The following is an 18001-nucleotide window of genomic DNA, read 5'->3' as shown; positions in this document are numbered from 1 at the left end:
AAAATCCTGGGAACGAGAAATTATTATGCAACGAAATTCAAATGATTTCAAGACAAATATATCAAAATAAAAGATATTTTAATCCTTTCCTGCAATATCGATATCGTATTTGAACCTATTTTCTTTATAATCGTTTTTAAAGCGACAAAATGAAGGGTTCAGTGGTCCCTGATGAGGGAAACCAGGTAAAGAAAACCGTGAAAATAAAAGAAGATGTGCTGGAATTAAGTGGTAAGTTTGGTACATGCAATATTATTATTTCTATCAATAATTTTACTTTAATATTGAAGTGCTGTGTTGTTGATTAATAATGTTGTATGTATATATAGGAGATTATGTTCTCCAAATGCAGTACTGTTATAAAATGTAGTTATATGTTGCAATTATTTATATATATATATTCATATTTAATTAGGAAGAATATTTGTGGTACTAGGCTATGGTGCAAATAGCTAGGTTTCATTATTAAACTAGCATTACCTCTAAGCGATAGAAAGACCATTTTGACCATTATTAATTAACATGTTGGACGTACCCCAGATTGTGAAAAAAAAATGTCAGATCATAAGTTAATATTTAGGCAATTAAAGGCAGGTTTAGCCTAGCAGGTTTGCATACATAAAATTACCCTGGTTGCTAACATTGAAAATGTTTATAAATTACATAATAGGAAAAGGATTACAAAACATGAACAGCTTACCAAAGCGTCACTCAATATGTGACTTAATTCTGGATAATAACAGTATTACAAAAATTGAAAAATTGGATATTTTTCCTAAACTGACTGTGGTAGGTTTATATATCTTCCATTCTATGTAAAAACGGGGTGAATAAAATATCTATCTAAAGCAAATTCAACTTGAGTTTAGTTGTCAATGAAGAGCAATCGTTTGGTTAGGATGAATGGTGTGAACTTTGGGAAAAACTTGGTATCAGTTAACTTGTCAAACAATGGTATTGTGTCAATGGAAGGTATCTATTTGTTTATTAATATAAAATTTAGCTGAGCAACTAGATAATTTGCTATCTAGTGAATTGTCTGACATGGCTATACATTGTAATAATATGTTTGCATTCCTTTTAGGTTTATGTTGGTTGGTTCACTTAGAATATCTTGATTTATCAAAAAATAATATTAAGGTGAATATTAACATGCATATGAACATATTTTACATTGCACATACGTGAGAAATTAGGATATATTATGCCCCCAATATATATAAGTAAAGCATGATACGTATACATGTGTATGTGAACTGTTTCACCTCTTTTACAACTGTGTTTTTGATATCATCCTCTCACAAGTACATTTGCATATTAACTTTTAATTCATTTTTATTTTAGCGCATTCAAAATGTTTCCTATTGTTCCAAGTTGAAACACATGAACCTATCTGAAAACAGGTGCTTTGAGTACAGCTATATAAATTAAGTAATGTACATTTGTCTTTGCTCAACTCTTGCATTCAAATCCATGCAATATAAGAGACATTTCTTTTTCAGCATCACAAACATATCCAACTTGAAAAATCTCACAGAGTTGAAGGTGATTTTACGAGTAAATCTTTGGTAGCTGGCATAAATATTAAAACCATTATCAATGCAAGTTTTGCATCCAATATTTCATAGGTCCTTCTTTTGCATGGTAATTCTATCACAACACTAGAAAGGTATGCATTCATTCATTCATTCTTACCTATACTAACACATTCACTGGTTTATATGAAGCTACAATTCTGTGCTAATTTTGTTATGTTTTTCAAAGAGCTGGGGAGAATTTACCAGAGCAAATTGAAACACTTTCTTTTTCTGGAAATGGCATAGCTGACCTTAATGAGCTTTGCCATTTGTCATGTCTCTTCACATTGAAGAACTTTTCCATCCAGGATAATCCTTGTGTTATGACAACATCTTCCCTGCCGTATCCTTACATAAAAAAGCAATCATCAGAGCTACAGACAAGTCTTTTAAATACTAGTAATTTAAGTGATATATTTAAGTGTTCCAATATAAAATACTTCAGCTCCTTAATAAAATATTCTAAAGTGAATTTGACTTCAGACCATTTGTCCTATCAACTTTGCCATCTTTACTAACACTGGATGATGGTGACGTGACAGATGATGAAAGGTACCAAATTTGAATGTTCGCATTTTCATTGCAGTTACCACCACAGTTAGAGACACAAGTTCATTGCACCATATTTTGCAGGAAAAGTGCGGAAAGGTTGAGTCAGGATGAGAACTTCTCATTGTTCACATTTGGATATCATTTGCAGCTGGTTCTTTACTTGAGTAAAGTCACTCCTTTGAATGATACTGATGAGGTACTGTGACCTTAGCGAGGTTCAGATTGGACGTCCACTACCACACGCTTGAATGATCTATCGCTCTCGTGATTGGTTAATCTGACAGACGTATCGTATTTGATTGGTTCATGTTTCCTTAACGGATGAGGTAGTGGAAGTCAAATCTGAACCTCGCTTTTGATGAAAAATACCCGTCCTATCGTGTGATGGTACAAATGGATTTCGTTCAGTCGCTATCGTTAACCTCAAATTTATATAATTGTATCGTCTTTTGTGTGGTTTTTAAATGTATGTTTTGTTAATTTATTATTATATCACAAGGTTAACAAAGATCATATTGACATTTTGGACGAATTCTTGCAAAAACGACGAACGGAAACAGACCAGAAGAACACGGAGATTACAAGAAACAGGTTTTTCTTTTTCTTCATGACTTCATTCGTTTATCTTCTGATTGACTGTTCGATATCTTTATTCTTCATCTCTCTTCATTCTCTTTATCTAGGGCTGATATAAAAGCGAGCGACACCCTGGACTCCTCCAGTTATTCAGTTCGGGAATACTCAGAGAATACTCAAAATGGAAGTAGAGATTCCTATGACGAGGGTAAAGTATCCCATTAAGATAATCAATTTCTCTTGTCTAACTAAATCTCTAGTCATCTGAAGGTCATAAAAGAGACGACCTTCCTCTACAATGCTAATATTTTTTGAATTATTTCTCCTCAGCAAGGTTTTTTCATTATGTTTTTCATGTTTTTTTTCTTCAGATACTGAGACTGACACGTTGTGTTCTGAGTCCAGGTTTCTTCCAGTCTACTCTCCTCTAAAGACATCTCATGAAATCGATCATCATAGTAAGAAAATGAACATCAAACATCCCTGTGTTAAAGCACGAGATAATAAACTTCTTTCATATTTTTAATAGAAGAATATCAATCCTCTCTATCGTGGGAAACATCACCTCTGCGAGATGACGATGATCTTTCGAACATGGTCGATGACCCCTCGAACATGTCCGATGATCTACCGATTATGACTGAAGAAGAAGCCAACAAGTTGATAAATTTAGCCGCCACAATAATTCAGTCTCGTATCAGAGGATTTCTCGTCCGTCGTAAATTTGATTTTAGCAAGTACAAAAGAATTCACATCGCTGCGAGTAAAATCCAAGCACTCTGGTAGGTGAAGAAGAGGATAACATTGGATAACAAATTTTCTGTCAGGTGATAGGTTTGGCTGGGTCATATATCCCTTATCTCTGAGATCTGGTTTCCCAATCACATGTGAGAAATTAGCTCGTGGTTTGCTTCAAGACATTCACAATTTCCATCCATCTAAACACGCTACTTCATCAAGTCAGATGCAGAGTGGAACATCGTAAATTTACCGTAAAATATTATCATAGTTTAGCTCCTTTATTTTCAGGAGGGGATATTATTTCCGCTGCTATAGCAAGCAAGGTCTCGACTTTAGGAGGGAAATACGAATACGGCGACTTCAAAAATATATCTCCACCTTATGCTTGATGATGCAAAGGTAGGGAAATGCTTTGAAATGTTGAGATGATCCGTATCGTGAGTTTTGTATCTTTTGTTTTTGTGTAGATCAGAAAAACAACACGAGATTGAAAAACAGCAAATGTTGGAAATCATTACACTTCTTTACGAAAAGGTTCGACGAAATTTATTCTCGTAATATTGTTAAAGGATTTTGTACAAAGACTACCATATCTTATTTTTAATTTTAGTTTACTCAGTTGACGGAGAAAGTTGAAAAACTGGAAAGTTCTACCAAAGACGGCAACGAAAGGGAAATAAATGGTGAGAATAGCGGTGGAGTTTGTGAACTTTTTTTAGAATAGAATTATGTTGAATTGTGTTTTTTATTTTAGATGAATCAGAAAAGCGTTCAGAGAAAATCGTTCATCCTGTCTTTGTTCCTCATCCGCGTTTGTCGTCGCGAAATATTGGACAAACTCAAAACTATGAAAACATCGCTAGTTCCGAAGACACTACAAACAATTCACCGGAGCCCCCTGTGTCTGAAAACGTTGTGTATTACGTCAACAATGAAAAGGATTCAGAGGATGTTAACGGTTCATTCGAAGATGTTGATTCAGTGAACAATGACATGACTGATCAGGTTTCTGACGATGATATTGAATATCATGTTGGAGATGTTAAAGGCGATCAGTTGAATTTTCATTTTGTTAAAAGGAATATCATGGGAAATCAGGATACTTTATTGGAACACGAGGAGTGGGATGAAAGGACAGATAAGGTGGATAATGGTGATGTAGAAAAAGATAAAATTATTGATTATGAAGATTGTCCTCAGTTTGCAGAGTTGGATGAAGATTTAGTAAAGAGCGATGAAGATGACGTGGGTAAGAGTGTTGATGAGGTGGACGAAGATCCTGACAAGGCAATTCACGGTGAAAATGAAAGTGTAAATGAATATATAAAAGTCTACGAAATGTCTGAAACACCTGTTAATGATTTAACTGTTGACACTCAAGAAGAATATGCTTGTAATGACACAATGGCCAGTGATATGAGTCAGTTGTTTACAACAGGAAATGTTTGTGAGTTGCTGATAACGATACAAGACGACAACAACAGGGATGAGGACTATGAAAACGTTCAAAGTATTGAGGAGCCAAATGAAGATTACAAGAATGGAAATGACTTCAAAATACTTGATGAGGATCAAGATGATCTTGGTGACAAAAGAACAATAAATGATGGAGTTGATGTTAATGATATTGCTGGACAGTTTGATGATGAGAAACATCCAAATTATGAAGAAGATAAATTGTATGATGAAGATGATGATGATAAGAGAGAAGTTAAAGAAAAGGAAACGGAAACAGACAGGGGTATTAAAGGCTCAGAAAGCCAGTTTACCAAACATGAAGTTAAGAGTGGGGGAAGTAATGATACCGAATATGTTGTTCACCATACTGACATTGAAAATGGGAATGTTAAAAAAGATGATAAGCATGATAATTATGATGATGATGATGTGGTTAAACAAGTCCAGGATATTCAGAATGAAAGCAATGCTGAAATATCAAAGATCAATAGAAAGAACAGTGATGAACATTCTGAGCAGAATTTGGATATTGCCAGAGAACTTGTACCTGAAGTCGATGAATCGTCCACTAACCATCTTGTTGTTGAGGATACAGGACTTGAGGAAGAAATTGAACCAACCGATGAAAGGTTGATTAATCCTGTTACAGATGAATCCTTGAGAGACTCGTTAGATCCTTCTCGTTCATCTGATAACATCATCACCATTGTTGTTGGTGACTCAGAGGAACCAATAAGCAGCGGTCAGGAGATGAAACATGAGAATATTGACCATTCTTCTTCTGAGGTTGAGAGAAAGGACTCTGCCGCCATAAATGTGGAGGGTAACGAGGTGAATGTGGAGAGTAACAAGATGAATGTGGAGGGTAAGAAGATGGATACCACAGTTATCGCTCAGAGTGTCAAAGAATCTGACTCTCAAAGTTTTGGACAAGACACGAATGCAGAAAATACAACAGTGGAAAGAACCTCACCAAGACTTGGAAAACATGCGTCATCTCTTTTGTCTGCCTTGAAGGATGAGATCACTAGAGTTAGTTCTCAGAATGTTGAACTTGAGGAATCACAGATACCTCCTCCATCAAGCACAGCTGCATTTGGTGACTATGCCTCAGTCATCACTGACAATAACACTGAAAAGGTTTAGAGTGTGAACATAGATAGTGTAAATGAACATAGTTTCTATGTATGTTTTTAATAAAAAGTACTTTCAGGGTGTTTTTGAAAATGTAACAATAAAATAATAGTCACCATCATATATAGAGACCAGTAGTTGACAACGCCTATTATCACGCCCCCTTTAATTTTAGTCACCAGCTCGTCAACCGTACGTCGCGGAAATGCGTCATTGAAAGATTGACATTGTACAGAAATTATTTTTATCGATTGCTCAATGAAATATTAGCAAATATTGTAGGATATCTAGCTTTAAAATAGAAAAAACGTCTTCAGAATGGGTTTCAATTTCAAAGTAAGTATCCCACTTGTATGTAAGTAATCAAAATTGACGGGGATATGATTATAAATATATTATCGTAATGTCGGTCAAGGTTAATTTTTTTCTAACACTACAGCTGCTTGTCAGTTTGTAGTAATTGCACTCACCTTGATATTTCTTCCTCTTCAGGCTGTATAAGATACAAATATTGTCGGGAATTGGGTTGTAATTGCTATTGATCGCTGCCATGGGGCAAGGAACATCAGCATTGTCTGCTGGAAGAAATGACAAAAACAATGATTCTACTCTGGAATTTGAGCCAGGTCATAAAATATTTGCACAAATTGAAAGAAACAAACGTTTTAAAGGTATTAAACAAAGTTTCTTTAGACAAAAGACTTCTTGACGCTTCGCCCTGAGGGCTGACGAAGGCCCTCAGGTCGAAACATAGAGAAGTCTTTTTGTCAAACGTGCTTTCAACTGTTTCAGCAAACACGGACACCCAGATGGATTTCCAATCATCAGATGAATCCAAAGACAATGACATGCCCACAAGTAGTTCAGGAACTAGTATTCTCCCTCAGTCTGTTCCAACTGTGTTCAAATGGGAGAATGGTGGAAATGTTGTATACCTTTCTGGTAGCTTCAATGGCTGGAATTCTAGGATTCCAATGCACGGAAGGTATGGTTAATTGAGGATTAATTGCACCTCATGTTTATTCTAATGACCTAATTAATGAATTATTTGCCACATCCATCAATACTAAATATTCTATTAATTTAATCCATCATTGTTTTAGTCATGGTGAATTTGTAACAATTATTGAACTAACTGAAGGAGATCATGAATATAAATTTTTTGTTGATGGCCATTGGGTGCATGACCCTAATGCAGTGAGTGTTATACTTTTATATTTAAGGTCTTTTATAGAACATATTGAATGGTCACAACCAACTGATGTATATTCTTGTTGTAGCCAACGACCAATGATAATTTCGGTGGTCGTAACAATGTAATCACCGTGAAGAAATCGGATTTTGAGGTGATGGAAGCATTGGATGACGATGACCGTCAGTCAGGATCAGGCATCGTGGCCTCTTCACCACCTGGGTCATATGCACAGTTAATTCCCTCACATCATAACCCTGTGGTGATACAAGATGGCATGCATGCTAGTATACCTCCATCATTACCACCACATCTTCTTAATGTCATACTTAATAAAGATGCTATTGATGTTAATGAGCCCTCCTTACTTCAGGAACCCCACCATGTTTCATTAAACCATCTTTATGCCCTTTCTATTAAGGTGAGTATGATGCATTACCTAGATGAACCAGAAATCTAATTCAAATAAATCAATTTTCTTACGTTGTTTTGCTTTAGGAAGGTGTCGCTGTCCTCAGTTCAACCCAAAGATACAGAGAAAAATATGTGACAACATTATTGTACAGACCAATAAAATAACAATGTAGAACATGGTGACACTTGTCATTGTTGTTGTAAATAATCTTTTATGAGGAAAGCTTGAAAAACTTTGCATTTTTGATATAGAACAACAGTAAAATATTTACTGTACCATTGTTCATCATCATAGTTCAGTATTATATATAGTTCAGGAGTACGTCATTACGAGCGCTAAAATATAAATTTATCTGCAATTCAAGCTTGAAATCGTTCGTTTTTTAAGAAAATACTTTGTTATTATGACTAAAAAATGACGTTGGTGGATTATAATCTAACCTGGAACATCTACAATTCATTGTGCGATGAAAAAACTTTCAAAAACATGGCGACAAAAAGGCAAAACCAAAGAACTTTCAGAGTTCACAAGACATGCTACAAAAGACATCAATGAATATCCCAATCAACGAATCTCAGGTCTGCATAATGAATACTTGTTTTGATTCAAATCTCTGTTTATTTCCTATATTTTATATAACCACCGAGTAGGGTGGTAGTACTGTCTTCAAACAACTTCGCATCAAATGTTGTATACTAGTATGTATTGCAACGGCCTAAAATTAGTTTGTCCCACTAACTCTGTCATACCACAAATTTATTTGCCTATTTTAGGCAGTTGTTTACCATATTTGACTAGATAGTATTTTTCATTTGATTCATCCTTATTCGGGAACGTATAAACATTTCATTGACAGGCACACATGGGTCCGACCAGTTCATGGTAAAGGCTGGTCTGTCCAAAGATGAATTAAATTCTTCATTTGGATTTGAATTTGATACCCAAACACTCTCAGCAGTCGATGAGATTGAGCAAGAGCACACAAGATGCAAAAATGGAGCATTATTGAACAAAGGACTCTCTCAAACTAATCCGAATCCACCAGATAAGACATCATTACCCTCTACCCGCACCAAAGTAAAATGCATGCAAGGTTCTGACAATGGGGCAAGTGGAAGTTGTTTCAAGTTACCAAACTCTACAAGTGTGCCTAGAGAAAGTAAAACAGGAGACAAAGAAACCTCTACAACAGAATCATCTGAGAAAAGAAAGCCTGATGATAATGTTATAGTTCACAGTAGCTCAGGGATGCAGAGTACCTCTCAGATATGTCTCACACAAGACCAATGTGAACTGTCATCATGGGGTCTACCAGACTCTATTCTTAAACAATACAAGAAGATTGGTATAACAACCATGTTTGAATGGCAGGCAAAATGTTTATGTACTGGAAATGCTTTGAGTGGAGGTATGTATATTATCTTAGCTTCTGCAGGAATGGATCTACCTGGGGAATGAAGAGGAGGATATACACCCTGTAAGCTTAGTCTAGATGGGAGTGCAAGATGGGTGAAAAGTTGGGTATCAATTGAAATGGGCAGGTGGGAAGTGAAGTATTAGCTGAGTTTAAATACAGAAATCATTTAGTTTTTTTTAAAATTTTCTCAACTCTAGCCAACAACAAATCAGTTGCTTTTTTTTCAAAATGAATCTTTTTTCCAACAGGTAATTTGGTATACTCAGCACCCACCAGTGCTGGAAAAACAATGGTTGCAGAAATTCTGATGTTGAAACGTATTTTGGAAACAAAATGCAAAGCTTTGTTTATACTTCCCTTTGTGAGTGTTGCTCGTGAGAAGATGTTTTATTTACAGGTTTGTCCCATTTTTTTATCATAACATCAAAATTGTGAGATGAATATGATATTTTACTGTAGTATATTTCAGTTGGATTCTCATTTGCAGAGAAATGGTTCCCTAGCATTTTTTTCATGTCTCCCTCGTCTCTAATTTCAGCGTATGTTTGGCGAGGCTGGTGTCAGAGTTGATGGATACATGGGCAGCCAAGTTCCGAGCAAAGGTTTTGATTCTATCGATATTGCTGTGTGCACAATTGAGAAAGCAAATGGTTTAGTAAATCATCTCATGGAGGCGGGAAAACTACAGAATATCGGAGCAATCATTGTGGATGAAATGCATTTGATTGGTGATAAATCGAGAGGGTATCTCCTGGAGTTATTGTTGACAAAAGTATTGTATATTTCACAAAGTATTAAAGGTAAGTGTGGTTTAAAAATGGTATTATAATGACATCATTATGTATTTCTTCAGATAATTTTGTTCAATTCTTTCAGATTCCTCGTCAGATCAAAATGTCCAGATAATTGGAATGAGTGCCACCTTACCAAACTTGAATGTTCTTGCAACATGGCTGCAGGCTGATTTGTATTTCACCGACTATCGTCCGGTACCTTTGACTGAGACTTTTAAAGTTGGTCCAGTTATCTTTGATAGATCAGGCAATATGTTGCGAGAGTTGAACAAGTCCTCTATGGTCAGCGGTGACGATGATCACGTGTTATTGCTGTGTCAAGAGACGGTTGAACAAGGGAATGGCGTGTTGGTTTTTTGCCCAACTAAAGCCTGGTGCGAGAAACTCGCGGAATCGATCGCAAAGCATTTCTATACGTTGGCTTCCACGAAGACAGCCGAGCCTGGTACGGCACCTCAAGCATCCTCCTCGGTGATATTCGACTATGACGCCTTGAAGGATGTATTTGAGCAGCTGAGAAGTTGCCAGGTTGGGTTGGATAATGTGTTAGGCAGGACATTACGTTACGGTGTTGCATACCATCATGCTGGTCTCACCTATGATGAGAGAGATATCATTGAAGCGGGGTTTAGACAAGGCTTCATCAAAGTATTGGTAGCAACATCAACTCTATCCTCAGGTAACCATTCTGATATCTGCTTGTACAATTATTGCAGGCCAACTTTGCGACTGATGTTAGTAATGACCAGTCATCTTCAACATCGACCAAAACCCACTTAATTCCTTAATTGTCTTCGCCAGGTGTGAATCTTCCTGCTCGTCGTGTGATCATCAGAACTCCGATGTTTCATGGTCGACTTCTCGATGCTCTCGTCTACAAACAAATGTCAGGTCGTGCTGGTCGCAAAGGAGTTGATTCTCAAGGAGAGAGTATTCTTGTATGTAAAACAAACGAGAGAAAGAAAGCGCTTTGTCTGATGGAAGACGAACTAAAACCCGTTGAGAGTTGTCTAGTTGGTAAGAAAACCATGTAGTTGTATCAAATGAAAACAACTTTTCCTTGAAGACGACGTTGTAGTTTTTTTATGCAGTTTGTATTAAGAAATTTAAGGAAAATACGAGTAGTTAGTTGTATTAATGCCTAATAAAAATGACGCAAGATTCAACCGTGTTTTTCTTCATTAGTGAAGCGAAGTGATGAGGACGAGGGGAATGGGATCAAGCGTGCACTTCTCGAGGTCATTGCAAGTGGCGTTGCAATCACTCCTTCAGACGTCCAGCGGTATGCTTCGTGCACATTCTACGTTTCAAGCAAAACGCAAGGAGACGACGAGAGCACGCGAAATATCATCGAGAGCACGGTCGGCTACCTGGAAAAGAATGAATTTATTACTTTAAAAAACAAGGATGATGGAAATGAGAAGGTTCAAGCTTTGCGTTTTGAAACAATTCTAATGAATTACAATGATAATTCCTCATAGCTTAGCTTCTGATTTAGCTTATGGCTAAATTCTGTCTTTCGATTTTGTCGTAGGAAAACATCTCTTCATCTACTGAACGTTACGTTCCAACACAGCTGGGCCAAGCGACACTTGCGTCCTCACTCTCGCCAGATGAAGCTCTTGTCGTGTTTGCAGATCTACGAAAGGCTCGCAAATGCTTTGTCTTAGAGAACGAGCTCCATATCTTGTACCAGGTAAACGTTCATATGATAATTTATGATACCACGAGCTCAATGTTTTTCACCTTTGTAGTAAGATATCCCAGGGTCTTGTTGTCAATTTTTTATGGGCTCATCTTGTTTTCTTTAGTGACAAGTTTTGATTTCGTTTATTCTAGGTCACCCCAATCTATGTGCAAGAACAATGGCCTAACCTCGACTGGTACCAATATCTTCGCCTTTGGGAACGTCTTCCTTCCCATATGAAACGTGTTGCGGACTTGATCGGTATTGAAGAACCATTCCTAAACCGAGCGATCCGCAGTCGGCCACCGACACGTTCTGAAGCTCAACGACATGCTCTCCGAGTACACAAACGATTCTACGTGACTCTCGCGCTTCACGATCTCGTCCGTGAGGTGCCGCTCGATACGGTCGCGCGGAGGTATGGAGCCAGTCGTGGCATGCTCCAGTCACTACAGGGCTCAGCTGCGACCTTCTCTGGTATGGTGACGGTATTCTGTCGTAAGCTGGGTTGGAATAACCTGGAGATGTTGTTGTCACAGTTTCAGAATCGCCTGACGTTTGGTATTGAACGAGAGTTGTGTGATTTGATCAGAATATCGTCTTTGAATGCTTTTCGTGCTCGCGTTTTGTACAACGCCGGCTATCACAGTATTTCTGCTGTAGCGTCTGCCTCCCCGGGAGAGGTTGAAAAACAAACCTTAAATGCAACTCGTTTCAGAGCAAAAAGAGATCCGAAGGAGAGTCTGAGTACGAGCGGCGTAGACGCCTGCGTGCTAAGTGTGTCTGGGTGAATGGTGGCAGAGCTTTGACTGAAAGCGAGGTGGCTGAGGAAATAGTTCATGAGGCTTGTGGACTATTGAAGGAAGATGCTTTGAAGTTAGGCATGACTTGGAAACCTGAGGCACCAGCTGTGCCTGGTGCTAGGAATGAGACTTCAGCGAATAATGCGGTTTCTGGGAATGAGGTTGGAGAAGGGAATAGGAATGAACGTAAGAAGAGTTCTCAGAAATGTCAGGCGATGAAATCAGCGACCTCAGAAAGCAATGAAAAAGGTCTTAAAAACTGTTATGATGCGAAGACTAGTAATAGAAGTTCCAAAGTTTCCAGGAATGCTTCTACTTCTTCGTCGCCTCAGCAAACTAATAAAATTCCAAAAGAAAGTGATTCCACGAAAGAAATTATGCCAGAAACTAACACTTCAACCAAGAACGTTCAAAAAACTTCTACAGCTCAAAATTCCTCAGCTGCTAAGATAACTTCAACTTGTTCTAATACTACTATTCCTAAGTCGGCTTCTGGAATATCCGATAAAAATCGTGTCCCATCCCAGGTGAACCGCAGTTCATCAAAAACTTCTGCACATCCTATAAAGCGAGCTAGCAATCAAACACCTGTGAAGAAACGAGACAGTAGTCTTAAACGAAAGCATTCTATTAGTAAAAGCCCCAAGGACTGCAATGGACCAAAAATAAAACCGAAGGAACCTGATGAGAAGAGGATTGCTGAAGATACAACATTTGTAACAAAAACTCCTCCAAACACCAAGAACGGATTGAATTACAAGAAAGATAACTTTTATGCAGATTGTGTGGATAATTTTAAGATCAAAGAACAAGGAACTCCTAGCAAGAGAAAGGTCAAAGGTGTGCTTCTTCTTGAGAGTCCATCGAAAAATTTTCCACCTTTAGTCAGTAATGACACTAAGAAAGATTCCAATGTTGATGTAGTTACGTCGCTACCAACTAGCGGTCTCTTAGGCAAAACTAATATCCTAAAGCCAGAGGAAAAGATGACGTCTTCAGACAATTTGGTCCAGGATAATTGTGATCTAGCCGTGGTCAGCGAAGCCACAAGCAATCCGATGGAAAATGAGCCTCGAGTAGATGCCATCCATACTCCTGGAGACAAAGTTAAACCTAACAAGTTATTTTCTAACCCTTCCTCTTCAAATGCTAAGACACCAGCAGGCAAACAGCTTGATATGGAAGAGGAAAGCCCAGAGTTGATATCAAGTAGTGAAGACAACAACAGCCTACCTAAAATACCGTTCACTGATGTCGAAAATGAACCAACCAATCCTAATCTTCTTGTAACCAGCCCAGAACTGTACTCTGAAGCATTATTTCCAGAATCACCTCTGAGCCAAAGTTTTGAAATGCAAGTTGAAAAAATGTCGGAGTCAAGTCAGCTTAGGAATCTCGATTTAGGTGTAGACGATGTGACAGGAAAAAATGGTGAAGTATTAGTTAAAGAGAACAAAGGTGAAATACTCGGTGGTGGGGTATTCCCATCCGGTGTGATTAGCAGTGAAGTACCCGGTGAGGTACATACTCCCCGTGGTGTTGAGTTACAGAAAGAAAAAGGACCTGGGGAAGATCTCGCAAGTGTCGCGGCTCTTTGTACCTCTGGAATGTTTGATTCAGAGATGCTTTTATCTCCGTCCCCCCTGGAAACTTCCTTGAACCTTGAAGCCCGTAAACAACTCGTACAATTTTCAGAGGAACTGATAAATAGTCCCGAAGAGCCTATATCTTTAAGTAGCTCCGAGGCGCTACGAAGAAGCTCCGAACAATCACGTGGAACCTCCGATTCGTTTTCATTGAGATTGTCGCAGTCATTTGAATACACGAATGATTCCGTTCTGAGCACGACGACTCTGGCTGCAGTAGCAGCGTTGGAGGAAAATGAAATGATTGAAAAAGATAACCAAGACAACGATAACGAGGGATCCCCGGAGTTACAGGAGGTTTCTAACATTAGTTTATTGACCTTAGCTGCGATTGAAGCGATGGATAGTTACGAATTGCGTCAGAATCCCGTTGCACAACAAGTTGATGAAAAAAAGAATTCATCTGAATCACGTCTCTCCCAGAAATCACCTGTCCATCACCCTGCAAGTTCAGTCAGTGAAAAACCTTTTACAGAAATCAAACAGCGAAGTCTTCCGATGAAACCAGCGTCATCAGCGGAGCACACAGCGTCTGATCTTAAAGGAAAGATCACTTGCGCTGGTTCAGCTTTCCCATTTGAAGTCGTGGACGTTGCTAAGGACAAAGGCATCTTTGAAATGTTTGTTGAAGGATGTAAAACACATTCTTTTAGTTTTTCGGTTGCTGTTGAGAAACGGCAACCAACAGGCTCTAGCATTGGTAGGAAATTTAACAAGAGATCCAGCAGGGGTTCATCTGGAAAACAAAAACCTCGTTTAGCGATTGAAGAAGATAATTTGACAGTTGTGGGAATAGCAACGTGTTGGGAGAAGAGACGCGTGTGTTTTTTGTCTCTTGAAGAGGAAACTCATGCCGTTGTTGTGCCGTGGGTGGAAAGACTGGAAAATTTGCAAGACATTATGGGATTACATTTAGATTGTCACGTGAAGATGGCTTTTGGGGTGAAAGACCAATATAAGGTCAGTGTTTGATAACCTTTTATGAACACGGTGACAAGAAACTTAAAATATATTTGTGTTTACATCATTTTATCTGCATGTAATCAATTTGTTTTTGTCGTTTTTAGCTTCTATCCCAAGCTTGTGACGTTGTTCTCAAAGGTGAACTTCGCGATCCCAAAGTCGCAGCGTGGTTGCTTGATCCTGAAGCTAAGGAGAAAAGCTTTGTTCAAATGGTTGAGCATTTTCTTCCACGAGAATCAAATCTTTTACAAGGTACAGTGAGGATACGAGGGAAACATTTAAGAAAACATCTCAGATCACCATGACTGACATTCTTCTATCTTTTTGATATTTTATCCAGGTGTTAGGGGTAGTTGTGGTCACGCAGGGTTAGGTCTGGCTACCCAGAATTCCATACCAGCGCGAGAGAGATCTTGTCTTGATGCATTCTTCACAAGAATGCTGACAGATCATTTTCGTCCGATGTTACAAGCTGATGGACTTTGGAAAGCCTTTACACAGGTAAACGCTTTTAGAAAATGGGCGATAGTCACCACTAAGAGATAACACAACAGCCTTTCATACAAGGAAAAGCACCCCGGAAAGTCTTGTATTGCTATTAACTCAAAACTTGTGTGTTATCACCGATCTTTAGGTATAAAAGGTGGTCTGCTTATGCTAAAATTTTTCTTTTATCAGATTGAAATGCCAGTGATGACGTGCCTCAGCAGAATGGAACTAAATGGTTTAGGATTCTCAAACAGTGAATGTGAGGAAATCAAACACATACTCCGCGCAAAACTCCACACTCTTGAGCAAGAAGCGTTTCGTTTAGCTGAACGGAGCTTTACCATCACAAGTCCTGAAGAAGTGTCCCGAGTGTTGTTCCTAGAGCTTAAACTCCCCCCTGGTGGACAAACAGAGGTGTCGACCTCGCCCGGAAAGGCTGTGAGACCAACACGTGGTGGAAGACGTAGAAAGATTAAATACTTCAGCACGTCGAAGGATGTCTTGGAAAAATTAAACTCACTTCATCCTCTGCCTAAAGTGATCCTTGAATGGCGTCGTATTAACTCCGCACTGAGCAAGATTGTTTTTCCAGTACAAAAGGAACAGGTGCCGTGTGACCCACCTCTTAATATGTCGCGGATCTTCCCCACCGCCCTGACACACACCGCCACTGGACGAGTGTCGTTTGTCGAACCCAACCTACAGAATGTACCCAGAGATTTTGACATCAACCTACCCACGGTTATATCAGATACCCCACCTATCGAAGAGCTTGTCCAGACTAAGCGCACTAAAGGGAAAAGGGTGTACACCCCCAGAGATGATTCAAATACTGGCTCGCCTGGTCCACAGTTTTCTGTGAGTTTGCGCAGTGCGTTCGTTCCATTTTCAAACGGAGTTCTACTTGCTGCAGATTACTCTCAACTGGAGTTACGAATCATCGCCCATCTCTCGAGTGATGTGAAGTTGACGGGTTTTCTTAATGCCGGTGGAGATGCGTTCAAGATGATCGCTGGTGAAATATTCCACATCGCTCAGGATCTTGTTTCCGACGAGCAACGACAACGAGCTAAGCACGTATGTTACGGGATCATCTATGGTATTGGTGCAAAGGCCCTGGGGCAAACACTCGGCGTGGATGAGAACGAGGCTGCGTTATTTGTGGACGCGTTCAAGGCTCGTTTCACGGGTGTGCGCGCCTATCTTAAGGAGACTGTAGATGAGTGTCGAAAACTGGGCTACGTCACGACAATTAGCGGCCGTAGACGATACCTTCGCAACATTCGATCGTCAAACTCCGCTGCGAGATCGCACGCAGAACGTCAAGCTGTTAACACGACCGTGCAAGGATCTGCTGCAGATTTGGTGAAACTCGCGATGACGAATATCGACCGAAGACTGTGCGAGAGTTTTACGAACTGTTGGCGAACTCACCGACAGAAACCAAAAGATGAGCTCGTGTCAAGATCGTCTGGAATCGGCAAACGTCGGGACCCACGTGGAGCTAGTCTGGTGTTGCAATTACATGATGAACTACTGTTTGAGGTGGTGGAACAGGATTTAACAAAAGTTGCTGAGATTGTCAAAGAACAGATGGAATGTGCAATGGAATTGTCTGTTAAAATTCCAGTGAAGATGAAAAGTGGCAAAACCTGGGGTACCATGATACCAGTTGAAATCAGTTAGAATTTAGAATATATAATTATTTATTGGTTGACCAAGTTTGATCCTTTTTTGTAGGATAAATAATATATTTTTAACATAATTTAACTATTTTTTTTATATGCAATTGAATAAATTTTTCTGAATTAAATCATCTTTCAAGTTTCTTTGAATTTTCTAATGTTTGAAGTAACTGATGCCTATAATCCATGATTTCTTTGTAGTGACCTTTGGAAGCAAGAAGCTGGTTATTTTTCTTAGCCTCAACATGAAAACCTGATGTTTTCATCTCGTACCATCGAGGGGAAGGACCACGGATACGCTCTAATTCTGTTATAGCTTTCTTTTGCAAAAGTCTATCTTCTTCAAGCTTTAGTCTCTCCATTTTTAGTTTCGCTAGTTTGTATTGATATGGGCTTGCCAAAGCAGTTAATGTTCGGCATGATAACATCTCATCTTCTGCTCTTCTAAACAATGATATGTCAAATGCCTCAATCGGTGTCTTTTCAATTATCCTCTGTGGAGTTGGAAACAATGACCCATCCATGTTTGACTTAATGATTGATGCCTGAAGTGGACTGGTTCTTTCAAGATCGCCTAAATCAATGTCACATGAAGACCGATGGACTGGATTCAAATACCAAGATGTCTCTAGTGGGTCATCGACGTAAATTGTATCTTCTTTCAATCTACTTAGTTCTGGTTCTGGTCTGTCATCAAACTCATCAGTGCTTCCATTATCAGAGAGTTCACTGGGATTGTCAGAATCTTCTAAAGGTAACTCCATTTTGCTAACAGAATCTTCTAAACAGCCTGAAGAACCAGGTTCTCTTAGAGTCATTTGACTGTTTGTCCGATATGTCCATGGTTTAGATCTAGCAAAAGTAAAGTAAGG

At 38.8% G+C, this 18001-nt stretch overlaps 4 protein-coding genes across 4 annotated transcripts; all 4 read left to right on the top strand.

Moving 5' to 3' along the window:
* Nucleotides 1-34: 34 nt before the first annotated feature.
* LOC114532982 (centrosomal protein of 97 kDa-like) lies at nucleotides 35-3231 on the top strand. The gene is made up of 13 exons (XM_028554563.1): nucleotides 35-231; nucleotides 671-789; nucleotides 870-972; nucleotides 1085-1140; nucleotides 1345-1403; nucleotides 1503-1545; nucleotides 1629-1669; nucleotides 1765-1920; nucleotides 2046-2129; nucleotides 2211-2325; nucleotides 2629-2720; nucleotides 2813-2913; nucleotides 3077-3231. Exons 1-13 carry the CDS (start codon nucleotides 150-152, stop codon nucleotides 3229-3231), a joined length of 1206 nt encoding a protein of 401 aa, XP_028410364.1. The 5' UTR covers nucleotides 35-149.
* Nucleotides 3215-6147, top strand: LOC114537060 (protein PFC0760c-like). The gene is made up of 5 exons (XM_028558220.1): nucleotides 3215-3487; nucleotides 3735-3845; nucleotides 3914-3980; nucleotides 4057-4129; nucleotides 4201-6147. Exons 1-5 carry the CDS (start codon nucleotides 3300-3302, stop codon nucleotides 6048-6050), a joined length of 2289 nt encoding a protein of 762 aa, XP_028414021.1. The 5' UTR covers nucleotides 3215-3299; the 3' UTR covers nucleotides 6051-6147.
* Nucleotides 6148-6241: 94 nt separating this feature from the next.
* LOC114537076 (5'-AMP-activated protein kinase subunit beta-1-like) lies at nucleotides 6242-7999 on the top strand. The gene is made up of 6 exons (XM_028558221.1): nucleotides 6242-6374; nucleotides 6531-6709; nucleotides 6831-7023; nucleotides 7142-7235; nucleotides 7319-7651; nucleotides 7729-7999. Exons 2-6 carry the CDS (start codon nucleotides 6589-6591, stop codon nucleotides 7807-7809), a joined length of 822 nt encoding a protein of 273 aa, XP_028414022.1. The 5' UTR covers nucleotides 6242-6374; nucleotides 6531-6588; the 3' UTR covers nucleotides 7810-7999.
* Nucleotides 8000-8091: 92 nt separating this feature from the next.
* LOC114537018 (DNA polymerase theta-like) lies at nucleotides 8092-17410 on the top strand. The gene is given in 14 exon segments (XM_028558217.1): nucleotides 8092-8223; nucleotides 8502-9053; nucleotides 9311-9459; nucleotides 9601-9862; nucleotides 9939-10535; nucleotides 10658-10873; nucleotides 11042-11280; nucleotides 11391-11552; nucleotides 11696-12251; nucleotides 12254-14952; nucleotides 15060-15207; nucleotides 15296-15456; nucleotides 15634-17101; nucleotides 17331-17410. Coding segments are annotated over 14 exon segments (7377 nt in total). The 5' UTR covers nucleotides 8092-8111; the 3' UTR covers nucleotides 17387-17410.
* The last annotated feature ends 591 nt before the right edge of the window (nucleotides 17411-18001 follow it).

The sequence above is a fragment of the Dendronephthya gigantea genome, unplaced genomic scaffold, assembly GCF_004324835.1.
Source record: "Dendronephthya gigantea isolate DGI-Jeju-01 unplaced genomic scaffold, DenGig_1.0 000002F, whole genome shotgun sequence".
Classification (NCBI taxonomy): Eukaryota; Metazoa; Cnidaria; class Anthozoa; order Malacalcyonacea; family Nephtheidae; genus Dendronephthya; species Dendronephthya gigantea.
Note: the sequence above shows the minus strand (reverse complement) of the source record. Positions and strands in the feature narration are given on the sequence as shown.